The sequence below is a fragment of the Patiria miniata genome, unplaced genomic scaffold, assembly GCF_015706575.1.
Source record: "Patiria miniata isolate m_02_andy unplaced genomic scaffold, ASM1570657v1 HiC_scaffold_25, whole genome shotgun sequence".
Taxonomy (NCBI): domain Eukaryota; kingdom Metazoa; phylum Echinodermata; class Asteroidea; order Valvatida; family Asterinidae; genus Patiria; species Patiria miniata.
This window is the reverse complement of record NW_024037064.1, coordinates 1,754,617-1,775,907: the sequence shown is the minus strand read 5'-3', so window position 1 is coordinate 1,775,907 and position 21,291 is coordinate 1,754,617. Positions and strand designations below refer to the sequence as shown.

Here is a 21,291-nt window from a genome sequence, read left to right as displayed (position 1 = left end):
TTCTCGCATTGGTTATTCAATATGTGCGTGCGTATTGATTAACGAAGTAATATCCGTAAGTAAATTTGGATATTTCGGCAAGCAAAACTCATTATGAATAATTAATTAGCACATTCTACCCCCCTATTTTCTCAACGGATTCACAAGATTCACGTTGGTGGACTTTTGAACCCCCAAAAACCGGATTTCCGGAAAAAAATGGAGAAATCACATCCCTGAGTACTCGGCAGTACTCGGTACTCAGAAAAAAGTACTCGACTACAACACTGGCAACACTGCATCGGGCTGACAGATGGTTGCCTTCAATCTCAGCGCACAAGAGATTCAAATCAATGCTGTGGAGATTGCGATGGATAACCATGTCTCACAGATACCAATGATATCAAGATGATTTTCAGAAACAAAATCAATAAGTTCTGTTGTCTTGTTCCGAATTGACCGGGCATTAAGCATGCAGAAGGTAGTGTCTAGCTTGAGTTTATGAGGGTTTAGATCTCACAGACAGGTCGCACTAAACAGCGTCAACACAGCGTCAACACATGACAGAAGCGTCAACACACTGTCAACACATCCAAAACACATTCTGAATTGACCAAAAAAGGTATAGAATGGCAAAGCATAGAATAAAAGAGAATTTCCATTGGATTGAGTTTTCATTTTGTTCTTAAAAATATAGTATTTTCACGCGAAAAAATGACCTTTAACTTGTGTGGCTGTTGTCCGCCATCTTGACTTCGCACAAAGCTTTGATTATACCATTTCAAGTAGGGGTGTGTAGGTTATGACATTAACTTGTCATAAACAACAGAGGGCGCCTTGATGCCGAAGGATGCACTCTGATCTGTGAGAGACTGAGGGACTGAGGTTTATTGAACGATGCTATCATCCTTTAGCATAATGGAATGGTTCGTGCTGCCACTGAGGCAACATGGCAGCCGATCTCGGAGCGGCACGGAGAGCCAATTTTCTTGAACTGAAAATTGCAATTTTCAGATGTTTAACCTATTGATTTTAAGCCAAACTCTTGTTTCTGTCCATACTGTATGGTTTGTGTCACTTTTAATGCATTTTGGATGTGTTGACACTGAGTCGACGCTATGTTGACGCTTTAGTATGACCGTCACAGACTGATGTGGATAAACCAAGTTTTGTGTGCATTTACATACCGGGCTGGTGAATTTTGATTGAAGTAATCAGGGTGATGGGGTCCGTCTTGACTTGATGTGCGATTTCCAATTACAATGGGTATGTCAAAGTTGAAGTAAGTGGATCGGCGCCTACGTATCCCAGCCTTGCATCCACAACGAGTGCGCCAAAAACAACAGGTGCCAGTGATCGGTCCAGAAGATTTGGATGGTGGATGGATTGGATGGTGGATGGATTGGACATGTTCTGGGTCCAATATCACTACAGATTTCAGCAGCAAGAGGACATGGACGGCAAAGATCGGGTCCATTATTGAAGGAGTGCAGGTATATTGGCGAATATCTGACTCGCTGGAATGAAGCAGGAGCCATTGAGGAGTTCATTGGCAGATGCAGTGGCATTGTTGAATTTAGTGGGAGACAACATTGGTTCATTAGCATATCAAGTGCTGCACTGGTGCTGGAGGAACATCCAATTGTTACCAGCAGAAGGTGTGATCTACTAGTCACAAAAGATACCTGACGTCTTGGTGCGCAGAAAAACTGCTAAAGCCCCAAATGCACAGGAAAGGAAGGAAAAACTCCCTTAAAATGCTCCCAAACCAGATGTTACATATATTCTGGCTCACCATATTAATCAGTTTGCGCTAAATTTCAACTTGACATGAAGACATGACTGGAATCACCGCTAAGAAAGAGGAAATCAGTACATTGGTGGAGAGCATGATGAGGAGCCGCCAGTTAGTAGCGCTGCACTCTATAACATTACTCAGGTCAATACAACAATCAACAGCCACACAGTAGCCACAGCTGTTTGACAATACCAGCCACTTGCAGACAATACTTTATCAGGTCAATACAACAATCAACAGCCACACAGTAGCCACAGCTGTTTGACAATGCCAGCCACTTGCAGACAATACTTTATCAGGTCAATACAACAATCAACAGCCACACAGTAGCCACAGTTGTTTGACAATGCCTGCCACTTGCAGACAATACTTTATAAGGTCAATACAACAATCAACAGCCACACAGTAGCCACAGTTGTTTGACAATGCCTGCCACTTGCAGACAATACTTTATAAGGTCAATACAACAATCAACAGCCACACAGAAGCCACAGCTGTTTGACAATACCAGGCACTTGCATACAATACTTTATCAAGTCAATACAACAATCAACAGCCACACAGTAGCCACAGCTGTTTGACAATGCCTGCCACTTGCATACAATACTTTATATGGTAAATACATGTACAACAATCAACAGCCACACAGTAGCCACAGCTGTTTGATAATACCAGCCACTTACCAATTGCTGACAATACCAATTGCTGACAATACCAATAGGCCCCCACCCAAAAAGTTCTGCTTCCAATTACATGGCATTTGAAAACAGGGTAATAGGTAGGGTTTTTTTTTGGAGGGGGGGGGGATTTTTTGACAGGGATCATGTTTCAGTCAATACCAAACACCAACTGTGGACAGCACTTTGTCAAGTCAGTCCTTCTGATTTGAGGCGTGCGATCACACCCCCACACCATTGCACACCTAAAAGCTTCCTGCGAAGTTCGAACAATTGCATGCCTGAATTTCCCTGGACCACAGATCACACACCTAGAAAATCACACACCTAGAAAAAATACACACCTCGAAAAGTCCAGATGTGCTTTTTTCCACACGCCTGTGATTTTCAAATCAGGACTGTCAAGTCAAAAACAGTCAACAGCAATTTAGCACCCACAGCTGTTTTGACAGGGATCATGTTTCAAACAGTCCATACCAGCAACTTACTGACTATGACAGTACTTTAACGAGTCAATAACAGTCAGCAAATATTCATTATCAACAACTGTTCTACGGGTCACAGTTGGTCAAGTCATTCTCATGGCCAGTTACTTAAGCAGTCAAAACGGGTCAATAATTTAGTTCTATGCATAGAATTCCATCGGGTCAAAAAACGGTCACCTGACTGATTTTGAGTATGCATGTTTGCATCGGAGGGTTCTAATGGGCCAAGTACATAAGTTTATGGATGTTGCATATAAAGGTAAAAGATGAGCTAGTATTTTTTCTCTTTTTTTCACTGCTAGGAAAAGGGTGCTTAGGACAAATTCAGTTTCTAATAGGCACTTCCAGTTACATTATTAAGCCATTTTACATTGTTGTCAAACAAGAATATCAGTTTTCAAAATGGCTTCAAATTTATGATGTGATTAGGGTAATGTATAAACAGGGAGAGACATTTTGTGACAAATGTCCAGTCTGTATGTACGTTTAAATCCTCATTATAAAATATCAAATAATTCTTCACAATGACTCTGAGTTTTCTAGGTTTTGACTGATAGCATTCCTCCAGGGTACATCTTCACAATGACTCTGAGTTGTCTAGGTTTTGACTGGATTATCATTATTAAGAAATATCTGAAAGGTAGAGCAAGAGGTGGGGGGGGAAGAAATGTTCGAATTAACCCCACAAAGCAGTGCCCCACTACCAGCACTCTTTATTTGTGGGAGAACATAGAAGAGCGCCAGATCACCCATTTTGATTACTTGTTTCTGCTTATTCTTTACATGTAACTAAAAACTAACCTCAAGAATCAGTAATGGGTAGCCCAGCAAGCAGGTCATCTGTTTATCTGTCGGTCCTTCTCCCTGCTTCCGGTTCCTCGGGTTTCTGTTTGATGAGGCTGTCGGAGCCCTGACGATGTCTTGAGGCAGGCTCATCCTCATCTCAGTAGAGCAATTCCCTCATCAGTCAGTGGTCCTCACTTTGCTGAAAGGATTCAAATAACGAAAGGAAACATTTGAATTATTGAGCTGTATTCGTGCCAGGGCTCGAAAGGGGAAAGAAAACATTGAATTAACTCCACAAAGCAAAGCCCTGCTACCAGAACTCGTTTGTGCACAAACATAATAGCAGAGTCAGATCGCCCATTTAAATTTGTTCTGTGACTTGATTGTTCCTGTTAAGAGGAGGCCTATACACAGCCTAAAAGCAGAACAGGAAGGGGACAGGCCTCATTTATCCCAGGACAAACCAATAACACCAGTAAATAAAGATATGCTTCAAACTATGTTACAAGGCTATGATGGCATTAAGTACAAATTCTTAATTCACGGTTTTACAATTGGTTTTTAGGTTTTACAGGCAATCAAAAATTTAGGACATCAACAAATGTAAAATCTGCTCTTCAAAATCCAAAAGTGGTTTCTGAAAAACTAGGGTTAGAACTTAGACAAGGTAGGCTCGCAGGGCGGTTTCAAGACTTGCCACTAGATAATTTTTGCGTTAGCTCGATTGGTTTAGTTCCTAAAAGACAGCCTGGTTCATTTTGAATAATTCATCATTTGTCTCATCCTAAACATGGTTCCGTAAACGATGGAATACCAGATTGCAACACAACAGTCAAGTATGCGTCAACCGATGACGCAATACAAATTTTGAAGAAAGTGGGCCCAGGATGTGTGCCATCTAATCTTGATATAAAGTGTTAACCATTTATTCTGGAATAGTCCATATTCTGGATGATTTTCTAATCATTTCAACATCTCATCAACAGGGTGTGGAGCATGTGTTTTAGAAGGCTAGGAGTCAACTTCCATCGGATCCTCACTCACTAGTCGAATACCAAAGTGTCAGTGCCATCAGGATTCGAATTAAATGTGCAACTTGGAGAAAGAAATTCCATTTGTCCAAGGTGTTGAAGCTGTACCACTACTTGCAGTAGTACGACGCAGTAAAATGTCCCCTTTTAGTGTCACTAAACTTGAGTGCACGAAATCTGTGCGTCAGGTCCTTCTGCGTCTTGCATGTGCGGTTCCGGTTGGATGTGTCGTCGATGCGTCGTGTTACCAGGATCACAGCCACTTGAATTAGTACACAATTGTATTTGGGAGCTGACTGTTTGCGTTGCGTGCTGGGGGAAATCCCCGCCAGCAAAACGGCTGTTTCATGTATTCTTTTCTTAAAACATTTTACTCCTTGGCCTTTTTATATGTACGTCAAATAAATAAGAATTTAAACGCAAACTTAATAGACCCTCACAATTCTTTCCTAGCGTTAAGCAGTGATTTATTTCCCGGAATGTTGCCCATCTCAATTTGTGTTTAAATTTCCAAATGGTCATTCTTATAGAAGCATAAAACTTCTCAATTCTTCAGAATTTCGCGGCAAACTTACGTGACACATCGTTTTATAATGAAGTGGAGAACTTCGGAAACATTAATTTGCATTGAAATACGGCAATCTGGAAGTAAAATGCAGTGAAATACTTTGTTAGAATGACACCAAAAAACGCTGTTATCCCGGCAGTTATCTTATCTGCAGTGAATATGTTCCATGTTCCATGTACCATCGGCTTTTGTTACGATCTTCGTAAGAAAACTCGGTTTAAAGCCTAAAGGTTTCGGTGAAATTAATGTTCATATACCGACAGTTCAAATTCTCGCCATGAAATAAATTATTATATTAATTACAGAAACCTTTCTGGAAATGATTGCAGATGACAAATTCGCTTCGATGTTCGCTTCGCTATTATATTCACTTGTATTTAAAAGGCCGGTTCCTGCTCACACAATCATAATGAACAATTTTGTTTGATAACAAAACGGATCGTCTATCTGCATTCCGGCCGTGTGTATTCATGAGGTCTACGGTGACTCGTGTTTATTCATTGCATCATTGTTGAGATAACAAAAGCGCACGGCTGGTCCTGCTCATTAAAGTCGCCGTGCTTGAGTGAACACACCCGTCCAGTCTGCAGATTCCCGCCCTCCTTGACAACTGCAGACTGATCGTCCGGAACGCAGATAGAACGGGAAATAACGGGCATTCATTATCGAGATGGGGCCTTAGGTACATGTAACTAAAAACTAACCTCAAGAATCAGTAATGGGTAGCCCAGCAAGCAGGTCATCCGCTCATCTGTTGGTCCTCCTCCCTGCTTCCGGTTCCTCGGGTTTCTGTTTGATGAGGCTGTCGGAGCCCTGATGATGTCTTGAGGCAGGCTCAACCTCATCTCAGTAGAGCAATTCCCTCATCAGTCAGTGGTCCTCACTTTGCTGAAAGGATTCAAATAACGAAAGGAAACGTTTGAATTATTGAGCTGTATTCGTGCCAGGGCTTGAAAGGGGAAAGAAAGCTTTGAATTAACTCCACAAAGCAAAGCCCTGCTACCAGAACTCAATTGTGGACGAACATAATAACAGAGTCAGATCGCCCATTTAAATTTTTGTTCTGTGACTTGATTGTTCCTGTTAAGAGGAGGCCTATACACAGCCTAAAAGCAGAACAGGAAGGGGACAGACCTCATTTATCCCAGGACAAACCAATAACACCAGTAAATAAAGATGTGCTTCAAACCATGTTACAAGGCTATGATGGCATTAAGTACAAATTCTTAATTCATGGTTTTACAATTGGTTTTTAGGTTTTACAGGCAATCAAAAATTTAGGACATCAACAAATTTAAAATCTGCTCTTCAAAATCCAAAAGTGGTTTCTGAAAAACTAGGGTTAGAACTTAGACAAGGTAGGCTCGCAGGGCCGTTCCAAGACTTGCCACTCGATAATTTTTGCGTTAGCTCGATTGACTTAGTTCCTAAAAGACAGCCTGGTTTATTTTGAATAATTCATCATTTGTCTCATCTTAAACATGGTTCCGTAAACGATGGAATACCAGATTGCAACACAACAGTCAAGTATGCGTCAACGGAGGACGCAATAAAAATGTTGAAGAAAGTGGGCCCAGGATGTGTGCCATCTAAACTAGATATAAAGTGTTAACCATTTATTCTGGAATAGTCCATATTCTGGATGATTTTCTAATCATTTCAACATCTCATCAACAGGGTGTGCAGGATTTGGTCGGATTTCAAACACTGAGTAATAAGTTGGGTATTCCCCTTGCACCAGAGAAAACTGAAGGGCCTACAACCTGGCTAACATTTGCCAGGATCGAACTAGATACAATACGGTAGCAATGGCCGCGCGGTTACCGCCGGACAAATTACAAAAAGCCATCGTTAAAATTATCAAAATCTATTATGTACACCATTTCATACTGACATTTCAAAGACATACACAATCAGTTTTTACTGAAATTTTTGAAATGAAAAGTATAGCATTTGAGAACGGGTTTAATGCAAACTTTGATAAAGCACTGTATATTTTGCAAGGGGGGGGGGTGTTAAAATACCAACCGAGGAATCATATTTCTTCATATACAGGTCTCTTTTTGTTTCTAAAATAAAACTCACCACAAGAATTCCAAAGAGCATTCACGGTAGTGGTCACAAGGCCGCGGGTCGACGGCTCTGGTCAAGTCCGTAGCTCGGCACCTCGGGTCAAGGCATGGTCGATGACTCGGGCCAGTCCGTAGGACGACACCCCGGCGCAAGGCCATGGGCCGACGACTCAAGCAAGTCCGTGGGACGACACCCCGGCGAAAGGCCGTGAGCCGATGGACGACTCGGGCCCGTTCCGAGGGCCGGCACCTCGGGGGTTTGCCGTGGGCCGCCGACTCTGGCCAATTCCGTGGGCCGCCACTTACTCGGAGCATGGCCGTTGGCTAAAGACTCAGGCCAATTCCGTCGGTCCGCACCATTGGGTCAAGGCCTTTGGGTCATCAACTCGGGTCAAGTGTTCAAGTTGCACAAGGCCGCGGGTTGACGGCTCTGGTCAAGTCCGTAGCTTGGCACCTCGGGTCAAGGCATGGTCGATGACTCGGGCCAGTCCATAGGACGACACCCCGGCGCAAGGCCGTGGGCCGCCACCTCCACGGAGCATGGCCGTTGGCTAAAGACTCAGGCCAATTCCGTCGGTCCGCACCATTGGGTCAAGGCCTTGGGGACATCAACTCGGGTCAAGTGTTCAAGTGTTCAAGTTGCACAAGGCCGCGGGTCGACGGCTCTGGTCAAGTCCGTAGCTTGGCACCTCGGGTCAAGGCATGGTCGATGACTCGGGCCAGTCCGTGTGACGACAACCGTCCACCGCCACTTACTCGGAGCATGGCCGTGGGCCAAAGACTCAGGCCAATTCCGTGGGTCCGCACCATTGGGTCAAGGCCTTGGGGTCGTCAACTCGGGTCAAGTGTTCAAGTGTTCAAGCGCTCAATCCAATCGAGATCCAGGCCTTGGAGTCTGCTGAAAACACTGCTAATATCAACCTCTCAAGAAGCGTAGTCACGGTGGAGTCCATTCATGAGGTGGGATGACGTTCCACACGGTAAATAAAGTTGTTCACTGTTGAAGAGTGAGAAAAAGATCCATTAATAGGGGGCGGTGTGGATTCAGAATATGTTTGAGTTAAAAGAAGAACGGAACGAACAAAATTCATCTGGAACACAATTTAAGTCAGTTAACGGTTGCAATGCATATGAACAGGATGCATCAAGAACACGGCAGTTTCACGCATAAAAAAGTACGCCCTCTGTTGGCGAGATGGAGTTAGTGGTAATACCACGTGACAATCTAGCACGATGTAAATAAACATTACGCGCAGCGATCCCTTTGTTTCGTTGGTGGATTTAAATACCCCGCGAAAGATATAAAGATTGATTGGTTTATTAAAATGAATATGCAACAGATTACCAAATAAGGCTCTACAAACCATCAATGAAGCTATGTACGGTCGACAGTTGCCATCTAGCGTGCACAAATTCTGATAATGTGTGTTTTTTATGCAGCGTGTGACTTGTGACCTGGTACGATTAAGCGTTTTCGTGCCGTCACTTCCACTTCGAGAAAACATCATTTGTTAAGTAAAATGCAGTTTTGTGACGCATACTTGGTCAATCTATCAATAAATAGGTTATCTAGGTTCACATTGATATGGAAGAAAGGTTTGGGTCGACATGCTTTCGTGAAATTTTAGCCAATACTGAGGGTGAATAAAACAGGAGTTCGTCAAGTTGCGACGTACGAAGTGTACATGCAGTGTCATGGCGTGACGAGTGGGGACCTTCGTGGCCATGTTTTGGAATGATTTCGGAGATTCAGATGGAAATCTCAAAGGTAAGCCTACAGATTATGTATTTACTCTGCTCAGAAGATGTAGTTTTTGTAGTTTCTGCTTGTTTTTAGCCTGCGACACAAGGATTTTGTGTACGTACACCGCGCCATGACAGGAAGTCATTACAGTAATGTCGTACATGAAACAGTCGTAGCGTAGGCGCCTTGAGCTATCCCACAGCACGCACTTTTGGACGACGCAACGACTCGTGTATGTACAAGACTTTCATCTAAGAAATATTTCTGCCCAGTGTGCCTTGCTAGTTGCAATTACCCAGAAAATCGTATTCGTAATAAATAATCACAATGCATTCCTTAATCCTAACAGTCCTGAATCCTCCAATTTCAATATGATTTTTACATTTCATGTATAGTCAGTGTGGTCAGGATTTGCTGGCATGCATCATGCAGGAACATGAGGATGGAGGAATGGAGGTCATTCTTTGCAGGCAGGAGCCTGACATTGCTCATTTAATTAATGTTCTTGAAAACTTCTCAAGGAAACTGTGTACTGTATGTTCTAAATGCGTAAACAAAGGATTTGACATGTAGGCCCTACATGTAGGTTACATTGCCAGGGCCGTCATTAGGCTTTTCTTTTTCGCCCTCAGTCATATAATTGTAGAGTATTTTTTCCATTAATTTTAAATTTGACCTGGGACTAAAATGACTTGAGACTTAGTTGACATTGGACCGACTTTATACATTTGTACCTGGGACCAAGTTGACCTGGAACTGAGTTGGCCATGCTGTCTCAGACGGTCAGACCCCGTCAGTTAGGGACCAAGTCGTTAACAGTCTTGTGGTTGTTGGGTACGGAGTTTAGTCGAAACCCATGTAATGCATGCTCTTGTTCTTGTTGTGTACAAACACAAAAGTCAGGTAACTGTACAAGAACTTGAATGTGTACTTTAATTTGCCATCTAGACCTATTGGTTGTCTCTCGGACGCTGTGGAGGAGGTTGGCCTACATTTCTTCTTATGCGGAGTGTACGGCATTCCACCATGACACGCAGATGACGTACCCTGCCCTGACGAAGGATACCTTCAGAAAATTTGACAACTTTCATCGGTGAGCATCTTGATATTATTTTACTTAGAAATTGATCATGGCATGTATGTACATGCATGTACATACATCATGTACATGTACAAGTACATGTTTACATGTATGTCTGTGCCTATAGAAAAAGATAAAATATGAAACTTTCTTATCTTCTATAGTTTTTAACACTCATAATTCAATGCAAGAAAAATCCCAGGAAAGTTGTTTAACATAAGGCACAGACAAAAATCTTGAAAATAACCTGGCAATAATTTTCAACAGAGACTTTTAAGACGCTTCCTTTTACCTGTCCTTTTCATTTGTTTTATGTCACATTTAACCTAATGTGCACATGTTCAAATTGACGTCAACACCAGAAAAGGACTGGTGTATTTGCTGCCACCATGCATCTCAAAGTATCCCATTAACTTTGTTCCATTTGTTATATTCTTGTTGTGATTTCAGGTTTTGAAGAGTTTCTTCCTATTTCTGGATTGAAGATGGCAACGACATGCATGGCCGCGTATAATGGACGAGCTTTGGATTCCTCCGCATCTGATCTGTACTACCCACCCATTGCAATTGAACTCCGTATCAGTTCCTGACCATGCCATGACATGGCCATGTTCATTCAAACAGCCCAACCCCCACTCTGAACCTTTCTAAATAGTCCATGGTGTGGAGTACATGTACATGTATTTTTAGTGTGATCTGAATTGGGAGTGGTAGGTGTAGTCTGTTCGCTGCCTCCCTGTCCCAGATGCTTGAATAACATAGTTGACGTAAACATTTCATATATAAATGAATATCTTACTGCCGGGGGGGGGGGGGGGGGGGGGGGGGTGAGAGAATTGAGATAGTTTGGGAATTTAGGAGATAACTGACATCCCCCACAGTGCGACACTTTTAGAGCGCACCCATGCATTTTCGGTTTCACGAACTGACACTGATCTTAATTTTACCAATTAAATCGCTTTTTAATGAAAAATTTGTACATGTATAATCGCACAAGTACACGGATAGATGTATTGCCGCATCATGCTTGGGTGTCAGTTCGTGAAAACAAAAATGTACGGGGTGCGCTCTAAAAGTGCCGCACTGTGGCGGATGTCAGTTCGTAAAACCCAAAATATCCCGGTTCTGTAAACACGAGCGCGTACAGTGCACACACGGATGCGAGAGTGTCGTTCGTAGTGACGGTGACAATCTGTACCTGATTTCACGACACTTATTGTAACCTACGATGCATCGTTGTATCCCTAGGATGACGCATCCTGTGATTCATTTCACAAAATATGCTGTAAGGACAAAAGGTGACTACATGTACATGTATTTTCATGTTATGTATTTATTCAAAGAACAGTAAATAGTCGTCGAAAAGTCAACAAAGAGTCGTCGATTGTACAAGTTTGTGAAAACTTTTCTAAAATATTGAACAAAATTGACGATGTATGATGCATTCACACTGGAAAAGAACTTCACAGTGGACTGTGTTTGCATCAAATTGTGAAGTGATGTAGTGCTTTGTAAATCTGGTGCAGGTCATCCAGGTACGTGTACACGTACGTATGTGAAATTTTAATGAAGCGAAAATTTGAAACCTGAAATTGCCATCACCACCACTCATGAAATAGTGCAGTTGAACTGCAAGCTCCATTCTCCAACAAAATATTAATAATAAATAAATATAAAAAAAGCCTTTACTGTCTTCAGGTGTGAGGGTATGCTTAAATCCATTTGCCCTTTCATAAAGTTGAATTTTTGAATCACTTTCTTGAATTAACTGCAACTACCCTATTTAATTTTTCAGACTTTTCATAGTTTTATCACTTGCCAAACCTGATTTCACTGGTTGAGTTCATGCCTGCATTACATGTGCACTTTATTTACTTGTAAAATATGGCTGTTGTGAAGTTTCACTTCTGTAAATGAAATTTTTTTTTTAAATGATATGGATTGGTTGTGAAATAAAGAATGCGTTTATTGCCAAACAAAAACCTATTTGTTATTGTTTTGTTTAAGCTATAGATCCAATTAATTGTCAGCAACTTCCCCCAGAATATTAAGAGGATAGAGTGTCTCATACTGATGGCAAATTCATGCTTGGTTTTGGATTGTGCTGCTTTAATATGCTGTACAACACTCACTCACTCACTCACTGTACAACACTAAACATTTGTGAATTTCCGATTGTGTGTTTATTTTGTCCAAAGTGAGTGTTTTCATCTAAAGACAGATGGTTCTTTATTTCTATGTAATCTGTTTTGCATTTTATGTATTTTCAAATTTTATTGAATGTCTTGCGATTGTCCGTAAAATGCGATGGTTTTACGTACACATATGTACATGTGTACACGTTGTACGGCGCTTTTGTGTACACAACCCACGCGGCGCTAGGCCAGTTGGTACCCGCGCACCAGTTTGCATGTATTAGTGGGATACTAGATCATGAACCAGCGATGCAGCAGCCCGAATTCACAGCGAAGCTTTGGAATGGTAGGCTGACTTTCAACGTCTATATTTTATTTTAAAATGTCGACCCGACCAAGAAAAAGTATGATTTGGCTATTTTCATAACTGAATAATGGTATCAACATAAAGATTTCTTCTGAAAAACTGCGTTTCGCTTTTCTTGAAGGGCTTTTAAAAGTCTTCGATACGCAAATAAATTCATCCCGCATTGCAAAAACGTTGGCGAAAATTCCCCTAAAACACACCTTGGCATATAAATTATACCCCTTTCTCATTTATTTCCTAAAGAAAACATCATATCCCGTCATTGCCTGTCATTTATGATAATAAAACGTATTTCTAAAGTGTCTAATTTTGACATTATTAGGGACGAAACATCAATGTTTTTTTTCTGTATGTGGACAGCACCATGTTATGTGACGTCACCGGCATCATTGGAGTTCACAAATACAGAACTAACGCATTACAGAACCTTTGTGTGTGTGCGCGCTATGCATGTGGAACTGCCGTGGTGGCCAGATTCACAGAATTTTCCTTAATAACTCCTATGAACATCTATGGAAATTAACAGCATGCAAGGTTTGGACCCATTCATGGATTAACAAATTGCAAACCAAGTACCAATTAGAAGCATGGGGGAGGTGCCAATTCACAGAAATTTTCAAAAGTGTGTCACTTGACACGCAAGAAGGTATGCGAGAAGGTTGTCATTCATTTGTGGCTTCCCAAATTGTAACAACGCAGTGGGGGATTTACAAAAATTTCCAAAACTGTGTCACATGACAAATCTTTGGAAATGATCTTCTTTTGTTTTCTTCAAATTGAGAGCATGGCAGAAAGTTGTCAACCATTCGAGGATTCCCCAATTGCAAACTAAGTACCGGTACCAATTGGAACGCATTCGGGAGGTGGCAGATTCACAGAAATTTCCAAAAATGTGTCATTTGACACATCTTTGGAAAGGATCTTATTTTGTTTTCTGCAAATTGACAGCATGCCAGAAGGTTGTCAACCATTCGTGAATTAAGTACAAATTGGAACACATAGGGGAGTAGGAGGATTCACAGAAATTTCCAAAAATGTGTCACTTGACACACGTTTGGAAACTGATAGCATGCGACAAGGTTGTCACTCATTTGTAAATCCCCCGAATGCAAACCGAGTACAAATTAGAGCACATGGGGGGATTTAAAGAAATTTACAAAAATGTGTCGCTCGACACATTTGGGGGCGGGGGGAATTAGAACACATGGGGGAGGGGGCAGATAAACAGAAATTTCCACAAATGTGCCTCTTGACACGTTTGGAAATTGACATGCAAGGTTGTCACTCATTCTCGGATCCCCCAATTGCAAACCAATTACAAATTAGAATGCATGGGGGAAGGGCGGATTTACAGAAATTTCCAAAGATGTGTCACTTGACAAGCGTTTGGAAATTGGCAGCATGCGAGAAGGTTGTCACCCATTTGTGCATTCCCTAATAGGTCTTGTAAAATGACGTCATTTCCTACAGACCAGCCGCGTGCATCAACATACTGAGCATCCAATTGCATAACGGGCATCGGCCGCGTCGACATTCGAAAAACATTTCAAGCAATAAGCGCACATGTTTGGAACATTTTCAACACTGCGCAATGCATGATATATTGCGTAAAATACGCAGTTGCAGCTCTCCTACAGATTTGGACGTCAGTGAGCAAGCCCTTTTGCAAACCAAGTACAAATAGCAATGCAAGAGTGATTGGTGCGGGAAACAGTAAGCTTTAGCGCTCCGGCGAACGAAGACTACGTGACGGCTGATATTTCGAGATAATGTCCGTTATATAGTCCGGTGAAGTTCCTTGTAGTGACTTGAAAGCGATGTGGGGGTCAAAAGTGACACCTAGGTTGCGACACTTGCTGGAAGGGTGGATGTGGCAATCTCCAATCCTAATGCTGGTGATATTGAACTTGGCGAGTTGTTGTTTTGAGCCACACAGGATAAATTCAGACTTGTTGTCATTCAATTTGAGACTGTCTGTCATCATCCATGTCTTGATCTCATCAATGCAAGCCTGAAGATTCTCCGGGATAACATCCATCTGTCGTAGGATGTGGTCGCGGACAGATGAACAAGTAATGTTTCTACACTATGGTTCTGATGATTTGCAGATTGGCGACTATCCAATAGATCATTATTCCGTAAATGCATCGACAGCCTGGAGATAGCAACACACTCAAGTAACTTTGAGATGTACGGCAAGTTGGAAACTGGGCGGTAGTATTGGAGTTCTTTAACAATGCTGGGCACACGTGGGCAACTTTGAAAACAGAAGGAACAACACTGAATTGCAGGCTGCGGTTGATAATCGTGGTGATGGCAGGAACGATGGATTCAGAACATTGCTTAAGGAGCCAGGTTGGCCATAGGGTTCAATTCACATGATTTGGCTGGGGATTTGAAGATGACAGTGCAAACCTCATCTTGAGAGGCGGAACAGAGACTGGTCATGCAGTGTCTCATCTTGAGAGGCAGAACGGAGACTGGTCAGTGTAGTTTGTGTTGGCGGGGTGGGGGTAGAAGTATCTGTATCTGGCACAAGGGGAGGTAGTGCATCACGAATCGAAGAAATCTTGGACGTGAAAAAAAAGTCTGAAATGGTCAGCCAGTGACTTGTCGGAATCGTACTTGTGGTAAAGAAGATTCCTTATTCCTATGGAGAAGCTTGTTGGCGACACAAAACAGTTGTTTTTGATCACCGGAACACTTGGAGACTATTTCTGAGTAATGGGTTCTTTTGGCCTTACGGATCAGCGAGATCACATGCTGGCATTGTTGGTGATGTAGTTGGCGGTCAATCTCGAGTGAGGATGCATGCCACCTGTGCTCAAGCTGTCTTCGTCTGTGCTTAGCTTGGAACACCTCATCAGTGTACCAACCGGTGTCGGGCCGAAAAGAAATGACGGAACTCGTACTCAGGCAGCAAAGTACTTGTACTCGAAACGGCGTGGAGCCTGGGGCCCGCTAAAGGGCCCCTAAAATTTTGGATTTTAGATGCTCTGTGGTGCAATCTAAGCCTTTTTGGGCCATCATTTGAGCCAAAATATTTTGCCAATTTTGTTATTTCTTTTTTCACTTTTGTTGCATTTTGTTTCAGTTCATCACCATCATCATTGATTTGTCACTTATTTGTAATTATAAATACTCCATGGTGATTAATAATAACCATTGTAAAAGCATGAAGAAATAAATAAAACAAGATTATTCTACACAAATATTTGTTTTGCTTCATCCACAACTGAATGGAACATACCATCTTTGGAAGCACCAGACTAATCAGTCTCAATGATGATGTGCTTCGGGTGTTTCACATGGGATACGAGCAATTTCTTTCCACTCGACGCGTAGTTGATAGTGTCGTTGCAAACATTGCAAAAAACCTTGCCAGCGGTTGCTATTTTATCGAAACACTCTTGAAATTCATGCTGATGCCCGTCAATAATAACGTAGTCCCGAAACCATTCCCACCGGAACTTATTTTTCACTTCTTTATCAAGCACTTGCATAAGTAGTCTGTACACCCGACCAGCGCAACACGTGCATCTTGGGTACCGACACAGGAACTAGACCTAAATAATCACAACCTCGGACCCGAGCGAAAAATCACATGATCACGCTAACGGCAAAGCATGGTCTTCAACCTTGTTCTCGCAATGGTTATTCAATATGTGCGTGCGTATCGATCAACGAAGTAATGTCTGTTAGTAAATTCGGATAATTCGGCAAGCAAAACTCATTATGAATAATTAATTAGCACATTCTAATAATAATAATAATAATAAACCATTCTTATAAAGCGCATTTTACACGGGGTCCCAATGCGCTGAACAATTAACAGAGGAAAACGCTAACATTATATTTCATTTGCAGTGAACAGATGGGTTTTAAGATTAGCTTTGAAAACGTCCAGGGTTGGGGCTTCCTTGATGTGATTGGGTAGTTTGTTCCAGAGGGTTGGGGCTGCAGATGAAAACGCTCGCTGACCGTATGACCTTGTCGATGTTGAGGAGCAGGCGAGCAGGGATTGTGAGCTTGATCGAAGATTTCTACGGGGTTCATATTTATGGATTAATTGCTGGAGGTAAGTAGGGGTGAGACGATGGAGACATTGGTATGTTAGGAGAAGGGTTTTGTAGATTATCCTCCTCTTGACTGGGAGCCAGTGCAGATTACGGAGAATAGGTGATATGGGTTGATGGGGCTTCGAGAGGGTGATTAGTCTTGCAGCTGAGTTTTGGATGCGTTGGAGTTTGGCGATTTGTGAGTCTGGTAGCCCTTGAAGTAAACTGTTGCAAAAATCTAGGCGACAAGTAATAAATGCATGAGCAAGCTTTTCTGTGGTGTGCGGGTTGAGGAATTTGCGGATCTGTCCGATTTTATGAAGGGCAAATGATGCAGACCGACAGATGCTATTGATGTGCGTGTCCATTTGTAGATTAGGTTGCATTGTAACACCTAGGTTTCGTACCTTAGAAACGGGCTGGAGGGAAGAGTTGCCGATATGAACAGGGGGGAGTTGAGTATGGCTTCTATGGCAGGATGTTATATGAAGGACCTCCGTTTTGTCTGCATTTAATTTCAGTTTATTTGCTGTGGACCATGATTTGATGTCGTTAAGGCAGAGTTCTAACTGGGGAATGGCTGTAGGTCGATCCCGCTCTTTCAAAATGATGTAAACTTGAGTGTCGTCAGCATAGATCATTTGTCCGACACCGTGGGCCTCAATTATGTCCTCAAGGGGGGATGTGTACATTATGAAACACAAGGGTCCCAGCACAGATCCTTGAAGGACACCGACTTCAGGGACATAAGCGTCAGATAGGTCATCATTTATTGAAATGTGCTGAGTACGGTGTTTGAAGTAAGATTCGAACCAATTGATAGCATGGCCGGATATGCCATACCTATGACATGACGATGAAGCATGATCTCGTGGTTGATGGTGTCAAAGGCTGCGGAGTAGTCCAGTAGGACAAGAACCGCCTCTTGGCCCTTGTCAGCAGCTAGTTACAAGTCGTTGTTCACTCGGAGAAGAGCCGTCTCCACACTATGACGACGCTTGTATGCAGACTGCATGTTGCTGTGAAGACTGTTCTTGAGAAGATAATCTTGTTCAGTTATCTTAGCGAGAAATTTCAAATTGGCAATAGGTCTGTAGTTTTTTAGTGGTTCCGGATCCATGTTGGGTTTCTTGAGCAGGGGGGTGACGTGGGCAGATTTGAAAGCATCAGGAAAATGGCCGTTCTCAAGGGAGAGATTGATGATTGTTGTGATGATGGGAGTGAGTTCATTTAGACACTTCTTCAGTAACGATGTGGGAATTGGATCAAGTCTGCATGTTGTTGAAGGTGACCCGGTGATCATCTTTCTGACAGAACTATCAGAAAGGATGTCAAATCCAGTGAAAGATGTCTCGCACGAGTCGGCCACTGGTACTGTTGTCTCAACTGTTGAAGCGTTATCAAGTTCGGCAATGATGGTCTGGGTCTTATTGGAAAAGAATTGTGAGAAACGATCCACTAGTGACTCTGGTTCATTCTCTGGCGGAAGGGTTCTTGAAGATTTCGGGGTGCATAATTTGTCGACTTTGCGAAACAGTTGTTGAGAATCGCAGTCGGCAAGTTGTGTCCTGTGATATTCGGTTTTGGCTTGAGTTATCATACGATTGTACCGGTAGATCTGTTCATTCAGAAGTTGTTTGTGAACTGCCAGTTTAGAGGATTTCCACTTGCGTTCACGTTTACGTAGTTCTTGTTTTGCTTTGTGGATGTGTTCATTGTACCACGGCGCGTGTGGGCGACATGATATGTTACGAGAGATGAGGGGGGCGTGTTGATTTAGGAGATCTTTCAAAGTACTCTCGTACTGATGAACCAACTGGTTCAAATCAGAGGCTGGGGCAGTATACAGTGGTGATGCCAGGATATCCTTGCGGAAGGCATCTATGTCAATCTTACGAATTTCTCGAAGTTTGATGTCTCTTTTGACCGGATCGGGCCGACTGACGTTCAGTAAACATTTGACAGCGGCATGATCGGAGGGCAGGTAATTAGTGGTGACAACACGTGAAACTGTGTCGTCTGCTGAACTTGACAAGATGAGGTCCAGTGTGTGGCCCTCGCGGTGAGTGGGGCCAGTCACATGCTGCTCGAGATTAGCAGAGTCAATGAGATCACAGAAGATTGCCGCTTCACGATTAGATGGATCATCGACGTGGAAGTTTAAAGTCACCAGCAATCACGATGTGTCCTGGCTCAGACACAACAGATTCCAGGAGTGTGGAGAATTCACGAAAAAATATAGGGGAAGTCATGCGTCCATCGATTAGTCTCTGAGGTCTATAGATTATGATGAGCCGAAGGGGGGTCTGGGATCGAGCGTTAATTGATAAATCAATATGTTCAAATGAATCAAATGTTCTACCTTCGTTCATATGGGCATTGAAGCTGCTTCGAAGATACACACAGACGCCACCACCATTTCTGTTTTTCCGAGGTATGTGGTGAATTTGGTAGTCAGGAAGTGTTGCAATAAGATCTGCAATAGCACGATGATCCCGATGATCACCAGTCAGCCATGTTTCAATTATGGCAATAATATCGATGTGGTTGGATATAATTAAATCACATAAGATAGGGATCTTGGGTTTTATCGATCGAGCATTCCACAGACCGAATGTAGTGGGAACAAGTTGTTTTGTGGGTGGTAAGCTTCGTGAAATTTTGGTGAGGTTTGCGGGATTTGCACCTTTTTGTCCCGCTTGAAAATCAGGGTGAATCTCGTAGGGTATGTCTTGGTGGCTCAGTACGGGGATGGGTTTCTGTTGTTTAGCCCATGATCTGCGGCCCCTTTTGGTTGGTCTTGGCACACCAATTCCAAGCTCTTTTAGTCTGGTGTGAACGTGAAGGGGCACTGTGGTTTTACCTGTAGGTTTGAGCGACAGCAACTCATCATGGCTGTAGGAGTTTGTTGTAGTGGCAACCATGACTACTGCTGACAATAGGATAAGCACAAAGGCCAACAATGCCGATCCAGCCATGCGTCAATCAATTTCTGAAGCACAATGACGAGCCAAAACACACTGCTGAATGCTATAGGCGTACGTAGTCCTTGTACAGTAGGCCTACTTGTACTCGGAGTAATGAGCAGAATCTGTTCAAAATTCCAGGTTTTTGGCGATCAGGTAACTTGGATTTCCGATCCAGGAGCTAGGAGTATCCTTACGTCTGTGTGATCCGACTGTGTGGTTTTTGAAGTTGATGTCGGTGATCAAAAGGCAAAAACCGAGACAATTTTGTCAGGATATGAGCATGTAGGTGCAACCGGAAGCGCTACCAGTTCTACCAGCGCTACCCCCCTATTTTCTCAACGGATTCACACAATTCACGTTGGTGGACTTTTGAACCCCCACAAAACGGAGAGATTACATCCCTGAGTACTCGACAGTACTCGGTACTCAGAAAAAAGTACTCGACTACAACACTGGCAGCACTGCATCGGGCTGACAGATGGTTGCCTTCAATCTCAGCGCACAAGAGATTCAAATCAATGCTGTGGAGATTGCGATGGATAACCATGTCTCACAGATACCACTGGTGCTGGAGGAACATCCAATTGTTACCAGCAGAAGGTGTGATCTACTAGTCACAAAAGATACCTGACGTCTTGGTGCGCAGAAAAACTGCTACAGCCCCAAATGCACAGGAAAGGAAGGAAAAACTCCCTTAAAATGCTCCCAAACCAGATGATGTTACATATATTCCGGCTCACTTGATCAGTTTGCGCTAAAGTTCAACTTGACATGAAGACATGACTGGAAACACCGCTAAGAAAGAGGAAATCAGTACATTGGTGGAGAGCATGATGAGGAGCCGCCAGTTAGTAGCGCTGCACTCTATAACATTACTCAGGTCAATACAACAATCAACAGCCACACAGTAGCCACAGCTGTTTGACAATGCCTGCCACTTGCAGACAATACTTTATCAGGTCAATACAACAATCAACAGCCACACAGCAGCCACAGCTGTTTGACAATGCCATCCACTTGCAGACAATACTTGATCAGGTCAATACAACACTCAACAGCCACACAGTAGCCACAGCTGTTTGACAATACCAGCCACTTGCAGACAATGCTTTATCAGTTCAATACAACAATCAACAGCCACACAGTAGCCACAGCTGTTTGACAATGCCAGCCACTTGCAGACAATACTTTATCTGGTCAATACAACAATCAACAGCCACACAGTAGCCACAGCTGTTTGACAATGCCTGCCACTTGCAGACATTACTTTATCAGGTCAATACAACAATCAACAGCCACACAGTAGCCACAGCTGTTTGACAATACCAGCCACTTGCAGACAATACTTTATTTGGTCAATACAACAATCAACAGCCACACAGTAGCCACAGCTGTTTGACAATACCAGCCACTTGCAGACAATACTTTATTTGGTCAATACAACAATCAACAGCCACACAGTAGCCACAGCTGTTTGACAATACCAGCCACTTGCAGACAATACTTTATTTGGTCAATACAACAATCAACAGCCACACAGT

The 21,291-nt window shown here is 42.8% G+C and overlaps 1 protein-coding gene and 1 long non-coding RNA gene across 3 annotated transcripts in view; both read right to left on the bottom strand.

The window, feature by feature from the left end:
* The window catches only part of LOC119733137, a 59,542-nt gene extending 53,473 nt beyond the window's left edge, over positions 1–6,069 (bottom strand). For both annotated transcript variants that reach the window (XR_005271669.1, XR_005271668.1), the window contains exon 1: positions 6,029–6,069. This is a non-coding gene — a long non-coding RNA (uncharacterized LOC119733137). The remainder of the gene's footprint in view (positions 1–6,028) is intronic.
* An 11,658-nt stretch (positions 6,070–17,727) lies between these two features.
* On the bottom strand, positions 17,728–19,705 carry LOC119732790. Its single transcript, XM_038206394.1, has 2 exons — positions 19,645–19,705; positions 17,728–18,908 (listed from the first exon to the last, which is right to left on the bottom strand). The coding sequence occupies exons 1-2, from the start codon at positions 19,703–19,705 to the stop codon at positions 17,728–17,730; spliced, it is 1,242 nt and encodes a 413-aa protein (XP_038062322.1).
* Between the last annotated feature and the right edge of the window lie 1,586 nt (positions 19,706–21,291).

Excerpts from the sequence above, each read along its gene's own strand:
- LOC119732790 (XM_038206394.1), bottom strand. The coding sequence starts at position 19,705 with ATGGTTGCCACTACAACAAACTCCTACAGCCATGATGAGTTGCTGTCG. Across the intron at positions 18,909-19,644 it reads GCTGTCGCTCAAACCTACAG|CGGCAATCTTCTGTGATCTC; the intron begins GTAAAACCACAG and ends CTAATCGTGAAG.